At 43.2% G+C, this 9,800-nt stretch overlaps 1 protein-coding gene across 1 annotated transcript; it reads right to left on the bottom strand.

Annotated features, from left to right (window-relative positions):
- Positions 1–211: 211 nt before the first annotated feature.
- On the bottom strand, positions 212–6,262 carry LOC138667033 (zinc finger protein OZF-like). Its single transcript, XM_069755281.1, has 8 exons — positions 5,763–6,262; positions 5,427–5,566; positions 5,056–5,205; positions 4,747–4,926; positions 4,542–4,665; positions 4,361–4,458; positions 4,017–4,107; positions 212–1,790 (listed from the first exon to the last, which is right to left on the bottom strand). Exons 3-8 carry the CDS (start codon positions 5,131–5,133, stop codon positions 943–945), a joined length of 1,419 nt encoding a protein of 472 aa, XP_069611382.1. The 5' UTR covers positions 5,134–5,205; positions 5,427–5,566; positions 5,763–6,262; the 3' UTR covers positions 212–942.
- Positions 6,263–9,800: the final 3,538 nt, after the last annotated feature.

The following is a 9,800-nucleotide window of genomic DNA, read 5'->3' as shown; positions in this document are numbered from 1 at the left end:
TGGAGGACAGACGGCTGTAGGTAAGTATGTAGTGTTTGTTTTTTTTACTTTTAGGATGGTAACCAGGGTAAACATCGGGTTACTAAGCGCGACCCTGCGCTTAGTTACCCGATGTTTACCCTGGTTACCGGCATCGTTGGTCGCTGGAGAGCGGTCTGTGTGACAGCTCTCCAGCGACCAAACAGCGACGCTGCAGCGATCCGGATCGTTGTCGGTATCGCTGCAGCGTCGCTAAGTGTGACGGTACCTTAAGTCTGTGTCTACAATGGTTTGCTCTTTTTTAGCAGAGCTTAGCTCTACAGCTTGTCTAAGTACATAGCTTTCCCTCTATCCTGATCACACAGACAAATTCCCCTTTAATTCACTTTTACGGACCCACCTGGAATCTTACCTCTGCAGGTCTTAAATCCAGCCTGTTGTGCAGGTGCATCCATCTCACATATTGTAAGATTGCGAGCAAGAACCTCACTCCTTTTGGTATTTGATTTGTGTGTTACTCTGTAATGTTTTTATTGCTTGTACAAGTCCCCTCTAAAATGTAAAGTGCTGTGGAATATGTTGGCGCTATAGAAATAAATTATTATTATTATTATCTCACCCACGCTCCATAGTCACTCCTGGATCCTGGACCATAGAATCCACCAAAATAATAGATGTAGCAAATCTTGCTGTGCCTAAATCCTTCCAGGAATTGTACCCCTAAAAGGAGCAACCTCAATGGCAAGTACCTACATCCATCAATTTCTCTGCTGGCTGCCTTCCATATATTATTTAATACTTTATATACATGATTTATATTTGCTTGTAATTTGGATTCTATTTGATTTTCGATAACAGATGTTTATTCATAGTTGCTTACATTTCCTACTAATAAGCTCTAAATTTTGTTTCTCCTGCAGTCTGTAGCTGTTGTATTTTTTTCTTGTACACTATAAAATTAAATTAAAAATAAAAAGAAAATGGTTTCTCCACTTTGTGAGTTTTCTGATGTGTTACAAGACTGGATTTTTCGGTAAAACATTTCCCACATTCTGAACAAGAAAATGGCTTCTCCCCTGTGTGAATTCTCTGATGTCTAACAAGGTTTGATTTCCCTGTAAAACGTTTCCCACATTCTGAACATGGATATGGTCTTTCTCCTGTGTGAATTCTCTGATGTGTAACAAGACTTGATTTCTCTGTAAAATATTTCCCGCATTCAGAACAAGAAAATGGCTTCTCTCCAGTGTGACTCCTTTGATGTCTAAGCAGATGTGATTTCTCTATGAAACATTTTCCACATTCTGAACATTCAAATGGCTTCTCCCCTGTGTGTGTTTTCTTATGATTACGGAGATGCGATTTCTCTTTAAAACATTTCCCACATTGCGAACATAAAAATGGTTTCCCTGCTGAGTGACTTCTCTGGTGTCTAACAAGATCTGATTTCTGAGTAAAACACTTTCCACATTCAAAACAGGAAAATGGCTTCTCCCCTGTGTGAGTTTTCTGATGTCTAAAATAATCTGATTTCTTTTTAAAACATTTTCCGCATTCAGAACACGAAAATGGCTTCTCCACTGTGTCAGCACTTTCAAGTTCAATATCCCTTCTGTTATTTTTATTTTGCCTACCAGTGTGTGGTGAATCAGAAGATAGGAATCTATCATAAGATAGATTTTTTCTGTGAGAGGCTGAAGGTATTTCTTGATCAATGACATGCTCTTCATATGCATCTGTTGTGATACCATGATCATTTCCTTTAAAATCTGAAAATATTTGATGTTCTTCTGAGCTCCCGCTACAGTCATCTGCCAATAAAAATTAATTTATTACTTTTTAATAATAGTACAATTAAATTATACATTTTTTTTAGACACAAGCAAATATTTTCGAATTCACAAGCTTCGAATTTTTCAAAACAATTTTATTCACAGCAAATCAAAAGTATCCCAAGACCTACAATTGTCCTGAAAAGATGTTTATAAGGCTAGATTCACATTGCGTTAACAGCAGCCCATTCAACACATGCGTTAGCGGGCTGCTGTTAACGCAAGTGCCGATATGTCATATCGCTAGCGCAGATAGAGCTAGCAGATGCTCTATCTGCGCTAGCAGTGACAGACCCGGAAACGCTGCAGCCCGCGTCCCTGGGTCCGTCACTCAATGATGGCACATCGCTAGCGCATGCCCATTATGGGCGTGCGCTAGTGATGTGCCCAAAAAAGGGGATAATGGCAGCGTTAGCAGACTGCGTTACACTGCGTTAGTCCGTCTAACGGACTGCCACAACGTAATTTGAACCTGGCCTAACTCTGTTCTCTTTTTCTCACACACAATTCTTCTTCATCATTGTTCTTTTACACATTGTCTATACAGTTTCTGTACGATTTCAGAACTCTCTCTCCCTATCAATATGGCTAAGCTGTGACTCTCAAAATCTACATTCCCCACTTCTGATTTTAAACATACGATGATATTCGTGATGGACTTTGACTGTGCTATGTAATGTGATTTCTGCAAGGCATTATTTGGTAGCTTGCCCGAGGTCATGTGAGCCTTTTCTGGGTGATGCAATCTTCATTGATGTTTATAAGTGAAGACTATCAGAAAAGACTGTCTTTTCAAGTTCAGATTTGTTTGCGCTGCTGAATTTTTTTTTTTCAAAAATTTGATTTGTGGTGAATTGATTTGCTGCAAATTGCAATTACTGCAACGCCTTGAAAAAGATATCTGTATCATTCTGAAGTCTCCTAGAACTGTATCCAACCCCCTTTTCAAGTTCTTTAATGGGAACACAGCCTTAGTTATCTCAAAGTGACCTCACAGATGGTAAACAGTACTAACCAACACTGGCACTGGCAGAATTTTCATGCTTTTTAAGATTAAAAAAATGGTCCAAAAATTAATACCAAGCCATTTGATATAAGGCAGATTGTTCACATGTTTCCTAGCAATGACTATGCAGGGAGCGTAAGATGCAGTGACTCCCAGCGCCTGCGCAGAAGATCCCTGAATACACTGCCCATAGAAAAGAGGAGAAGGTATGGATTGTGGAGAAAATGCTAGGTGCAGGATTCCGAGGCCACAACTCCAAGGCACAGGGCACTGTGACGTGCATGGGAGGGAGGGTGATATTTTAATGAAGACACCATCATTACAACCACCACCAGAGCTTTCAGCTGCTGTCAAGCCTCAGACAGTAACAGTGATTGCGGCATCACTTACTCACGAGCGGACAGGAGAAACAGATCTGCCCGAGAAGGTCTTTAGGCCAGACGTCTGCTCCTCTTTGTCGCTTAAGATACCAACCTCCTCTTCTGCTGACGTTACTTCCCCATTAGGCAGATGTGATTCACAGGTCTTGTACACCACACAATCATTATCATCCAGAACTCAGCTGATGGTTGTCTCAATGTGGTAAGTGTCTTCAGCTCCTTGCCCTCCTCCTGATGTTCACATCAAGATTTGCCCTGACTAAGAGTGCCACTACCACCTCAGCAGCCACTTCCCTTATAAACACAACTGCCAATGCGACGACCACAGGTATTGGAATCATGTCCTCCACATCAACATTTTCCCAGCTCATTTGACAGCACAGTAATGTGTGTGATTGAGGACCAATGGCACAGCAATGCTTTACCGTACGCTGTGTGAAATATTGCACTTAAACTTACTTAGTTTTCATTTCAGTCTACCACCTAAACTGCAAAGTCAAAGTTGAAGGGATTGATCAGTTTCAGCCTGAAGACAAAAGCTGGTTCTTCTTGAAAGGAATCTGTAAACAGATTTTTGCTATCTCATCTGAGGGCAGCACGGTGTAGGGAAAGAGACCTTGCTTCCAACGATGTATCATTTAGTTTATTGGGTGCAGCAGTTGTGACACAATCAGAATTTTTAGATGCAGCATGTAGCAGATCTCATAAAGTTAAATCATCACACACCAAAGCATGTCTGTCTCTATAATCCACATCAAAACTCTTTGTATCACGCAGCCCAATAAGTTAAACTCATAATTGTAGCAGATGGAAACTTACCTGGGTCGCTTTCCGAAAGAATCTCCACTTTACACCACTCATCATCACTCACATATGTCTCTGAAGTATTACTAGAGATGAGATCTTTACACTGTAACAAAAAGATGTAAAGGTCACACACAGATGGAAAATTATCATGCAATGATTTATCAAAGAACAAAAAAGATCGGAAATTAATGTGACAGTCACAAGGAACAGCAGTAGTTATCAAATAGCTGCAGGTGCCGTCAATAAATTGGTTGATCAGTATGTAATACTGGTGGACAATACAAGACTGAACACAAGACCTTCACAGCTTTCTACACATCATAGTGGAGATTTCATGACACCTTCTCTCCATCTACCTGATGATCCGGAGGAACATTGGGATCTTCTTGTTTACAGTCCTGTGGAAGAAGAGGACGGGGACATCTCTCTGGTGTTGTCCTCTTACTGGATAGAACTGGAGGAAACACATACAGGGACTGAATTCATTCTTTACATACAGATAATTATAGGCCGTGTGTATTTAGTGCTGTCTATTACCTGGTGATGTGAGGGGCTGGGGAACCTCCATCATGACGTCCTTGTACAGATCTTTGTGGCCTTCTAGATACTCCCACTCTTCCATGGAGAAATAGACGGCGACATCCTGACACCTTATAGGAACCTGACAAATACAATGATACCGTCGTCCCCGATCCCTCCATAGTGTTACTGTATAATGTCCCAGCATTCCCAGCAGTGTCACCTCTCCAGTCAGCAGCTCAATCATCTTGTAGGTGAGTTCTAGGATCTTCTGGTCATTGATGTCCTCATGTATCAGGGGGTTAGGTGGAGGCCCCGTGATTGGGCTCAGGGGTCTTCCCCATTCCCCAGACACAGGGTCCTGAGAGCATTCACTAGAGGTCTTCTTCACTACTGTGTAATCCTGGTTATGGAGAGACACATTAATAAACCTCACTACAGACATTTCCAGAGTCCTAACCTCTCCAGTTCTGTCCATCTGTTATTTCCAAAGATAAGAATGATGTAATGTGACGTCATCAGAATCTCTCACCTGTCCAGTAAGCCGGAAGAGGATCTCTAGGGTGAGGTGTAATATCCTCTCTGCCATCTTGTCCCTGTCCCTATCCATCCTTGTAGGGTCACTCAGGAGAATTCTCTTATATAGAAGATCTCCACTGAGAGGATCCGATATTGTAGGGACCTGAATGGGGAGAAGATGACGATGTAACATCATAAAGATCCCATGTAAGAAACCTCCGGAGCTGTTACCGGCGTCACATAATCACTACATCCAGTCATGGCCCCGTCCTGCCCCCGGTATAACCCACAGTCCCATTATATGAAGGAAAAAAAGAGAAAAGAAAGCACACCTTGCGCAGATTATACTAGGAAAAACTGTATCTCAGTGTTGGAGGTACTCACCTGAGCAGGCACAATGCTGAGAAAAAAATAGGTCAATTTGAATGGCTGCTCCTCCACCCGCTGGACTCCAATGACATTCAGATAGAAATCCAAGGAAGGGAGAGATGGTGGTTTGGTTCAGCAATGCCACGGGTGATATACTATTGGGGTAATAGTAAAAACTTTAATTGTCGCTATGCGTTTCGGAGCCAGTCTAGCCTGCCTGACGATCCCATTATAGTCACATACAGAGATTTATCACAGAATATCTACAATCCAGCACCAAAAACGATGATGAAGTCAATCTGATGTAATAGAGATACAAATCATGAGATATCCATACAGATGGTAACTCACCTAGAATCTTTATCCACAATTCTGTGACTCTGCTGCCCCAATGTACGTTTCAACAAAGCTTCTTCAGGAGTTTCTCATGGTAGAAGTGAAGAAATGACCTCAGAGCGGATTCATAAACCGTGTTATTACAGATGAGAACAATGTGACTTTATACTCTATATCAATCATTATTATAGAGGCTACACACGGGGTTTTGTGTTTGACAGCTGTGTGATTTTACAAAGCCTGCTCTGGGTTTGGTGATTTTTCTGCCATTTTCCTAGTAAGCTTATCAACAGGAACTGAGAAAAAAAGTGTTTTAGAATGGCTCTATTAATGTGTGACTCAAAACGCATGAAACAAATGTAATACACTGAAACATCGGCCAAATAATGTAAAAAATTTATATCCAATGCAACATGCCTGCAGCACTGAGGGGGTTAATGTCCCCTGCGCCCAGTAATGGGGAATCTCCAGCACCTACCTCCACCTGCAGAGCCGCACACCACATATATGGCTGTTCTGTGCGCACAGGACCTGTGATGAGGTCACAGGAGGGGAGGAGTCAGGGGTCACATGATCAGGGGCCTCATTGTATGCAGGACTCTGCTGTCCTGGTTGTCATGGTGCTGGATGAGGGGAAGTTTCTGTGTGGGGTCAGGAGGGGTTTACAGGGTGGATGTAGCAGAGCCGTGTGTACTAGGTGTACGGAGCAGAGCTGAGCCGTGTGTGTACATGGTGTATGGAGCAGAGCCGTGTGTGTACGAGGTGTACGGAGCCAAGCCGTGTGTGTATGAGGTGTACGGAGCCAAGCCGTGTGTGGACGAGGTGTATGGAGCCAAGGCGCGTGTGTACGAGGTGTATAGAGAGGAGCTGCATGTGTACGAAGTGTACGGAGCGGAGCTGTGTGTGTACAAGGTGCATGGAGCAGAGCCGTGTGCGTACGAGGTGTACGGAGCAGAGCCGTGTGTGGACGAGGTGTATGGAGCCGAGGCGCGTGTGTACGAGGTGTATAGAGAGGAGCTGCATGTGTACGGAGTGGAGCCGTGTGTGTTTGAGGTGTATGGAGCGGAGCCGTGGGTGTATGACATGTACAGCTTGCTTATGCGAGCCGGTCCCTCTATGATTCCGAACTAAATCCAGGCAACTACAGTTCTTTCAAGCTGGAACTGCTGGCATTGGCGTGCGCAATGACTGAGAAGTATGCTGAGTACCTGTCTGGGTCCAAAGTCCTGGTACGCACCAATAACAATCCTTTAGCTCACCTGGAAAATGCGAAACTAGGGGCCCAGGAGCAGCGATGGGTGGCTTGCATGGCTAAGTACCGATATAAGATCGCCTATTGGAGAGGAGCAGAGAACACACACGCCAACGCTTGAGCACTAAGGATCTAATCAAGATGAAGAACAGGAGGCTGAAGAGATCCCTGAATTTCCTAATTTTGCCAGGACGGTGGTGGTCACGCAGGGACAGAGCGAGGAGGTGCCCAGAGGATGCACCCTGGGATGATCTTGTGATGACTGGGTACGACTTCAGCAGGAAGATGGAGAACTCGCTCAGATGAGGCAATGGGTAGCTCTAAAACAACTTCCCACACTAAGTGAGAGGGACACTGTCTCCGGGAACTCTGCAGATCCTTCGGCAGTGGGAAAGGCTCCAACTGAAAGATAGTCTATTGTATCGGAAAATCCAGTTGACCCGAGAATTGGGAGTCCCCTGGCAAGTGGTACTCCCCAAAACACTGCTTCTCAAGGTGGCCACAGAGGCTCACGAAAGAGGGGCCTACTTTGGCCTGGAGAAGACGTTCCAGTGGCTGCAGAAGTTAGTCTGTCATCCTTGGCTGAAAGCTGCAGTAGATGAAGCCTGTCAACAGTGTAGAAATGTGGAATGTGGAAAATGTTTCATAGAAGTGTTGATGATTGATCACTTGATTATACTTCAGAAAATTGACACGTTGCTCCTCTCTTATGCTTCGGTGCCTGAAACAGGGGTTACCAAACCCTTATGATACAATATAAAAAAATGTTACGGCACTCAAAATGTATATGCTTGAAGAAGAAATTCTTTTATTGAAGATGCAAATTCCAGAATATCATTGTAACGTTTCGGTCATAACATTGACCTTCGTCAGACAGGGAAATATCAAACGTGCCTAACCGTATGCACAATCCTATTAGTCTCTAAGAGTGAGGGAGGACCATTCTCATTAAAGTCCAGTGATTAGATCTGGGGCCGTGCACTCTGCATGTGTGAAAATGTCCGGGGAAAAAGGCGTCCTAAAAACAGGAAGCCTTTTTCCCCGGACATTTTCACACATGCAGAGCGCACGGCCCCGGATCTAATCACTGGACTTTAATGAGAATGGTCCTCCCTCACTCTTAGAGACTAATAGGATTGTGCATACGGTTAGGCACGTTTGATATTTCCCTGTCTGTTATGACCGAAACGTTACAATGATATTCTGGAATTTGCATCTTCAATAAAAGCATTTCTTCTTCAAGCATATACAGGTCCTTCTCAAAAAATTAGCATATAGTGTTAAATTTCATTATTTACCATAATGTAATGATTACAATTAAACTTTCATATATTATAGATTCATTATCCACCAACTGAAATTTGTCACGTCTTTTATTGTTTTAATACTGATGATTTTGGCATACAACTCCTGATAACCCAAAAAACCTGTCTCAATAAATTAGCATATCAAGAAAAGGTTCTCTAAACGAGCTATTACCCTAATCTTCTGAATCAACTAATTAACTCTAAACACATGCAAAAGATACCTGAGGCTTTTATAAACTCCCTGCCTGGTTCATTACTCAAAACCCCCATCATGGGTAAGACTAGCGACCTGACAGATGTCAAGAAGGCCATCATTGACACCCTCAAGCAAGAGGGTAAGACCCAGAAAGAAATTTCTCAACAAATAGGCTGTTCCCAGAGTGCTGTATCAAGGCACCTCAATGGTAAGTCTGTTGGAAGGAAACAATGTGGCAGAAAACGCTGTACAACGAGAAGAGGAGACCGGACCCTGAGGAAGATTGTGGAGAAGGACCGATTCCAGACCTTGAGGAACCTGAGGAAGCAGTGGACTGAGTCTGGTGTGGAAACATCCAGAGCCACCGTGCACAGGCGTGTGCAGGAAATGGGCTACAGGTGCCGAAATGGGCTACAGAGAAGCAGCACTGGACTGTTGCTAAGTGGCCCCAAGTACTTTTTTCTGATGAAAGCAAATTTTGCATGTCATTCGGAAATCAAGGTGCCAGAGTCTGGAGGAAGACTGGGGAGAAGGAAATGCCAAAATGCCTGAAGTCCAGTGTCAAGTACCCACAGTCAGTGATGGTGTGGGGTGCCATGTCAGCTGCTGGTGTTGGTCCACTGTGTTTCATCAAGGGCAGGGTCAATGCAGCTAGCTATCAGGAGATTTTGGAGCACTTCATGCTTCCATAGGCTGAAATGCTTTATGGAGATGAAGATTTCATTTTTCAGCACGACCTGGCACCTGCTCACAGTGCCAAAACCACTGGTAAATGGTTTACTGACCATGGTATTACTGTGCTCAATTGGCCTGCCAACTCTCCTGACCTGAACCCCATAGAGAATCTGTGGGATATTGTGAAGAGAAAGTTGAGAGACGCAAGACCCAACACTCTGGATGAGCTTAAGGCCGCTATTGAAGCATCCTGGGCCTCCATAACATCTCAGCAGTGTCACAGGCTGATTGCCTCCATGCCACGCCGCATTGAAGCAGTCATTTCTGCCAAAGGATTCCCGACCAAGTATTGAGTGCATAACTGAACATTATTATTTGATGGTTTTTTTGTTTGTTATTAAAAAACACTTTTATTTGATTGGATGGGTGAAATATGCTAATTTATTGAGACAGGTTTTTTGGGTTATCAGGAGTTGTATGCCAAAATCATCAGTATTAAAACAATAAAAGACGTGACAAATTTCAGTTGGTGGATAATGAATCTATAATATATGAAAGTTTAATTGTAATCATTACATTATGGTAAATAATGAAATTTAACACTACATGCTAATTTTTTGAGT

This window comes from Ranitomeya imitator, chromosome 2 (genome assembly GCF_032444005.1).
Source record: "Ranitomeya imitator isolate aRanImi1 chromosome 2, aRanImi1.pri, whole genome shotgun sequence".
In the NCBI taxonomy this organism is placed as follows: Eukaryota; Metazoa; Chordata; class Amphibia; order Anura; family Dendrobatidae; genus Ranitomeya; species Ranitomeya imitator.
This window is presented reverse-complemented; position numbering and strand designations above follow the sequence as displayed.

Excerpts from the sequence above, each read along its gene's own strand:
- LOC138667033 (XM_069755281.1), bottom strand. The coding sequence starts at position 5,133 with ATGGATAGGGACAGGGACAAGATGGCAGAGAGGATATTACACCTCACC. Across the intron at positions 4,927-5,055 it reads TCTTCCGGCTTACTGGACAG|GATTACACAGTAGTGAAGAA; the intron begins GTGAGAGATTCT and ends CTCCATAACCAG. Across the intron at positions 4,666-4,746 it reads TTGAGCTGCTGACTGGAGAG|GTTCCTATAAGGTGTCAGGA; the intron begins GTGACACTGCTG and ends TGTATTTGTCAG.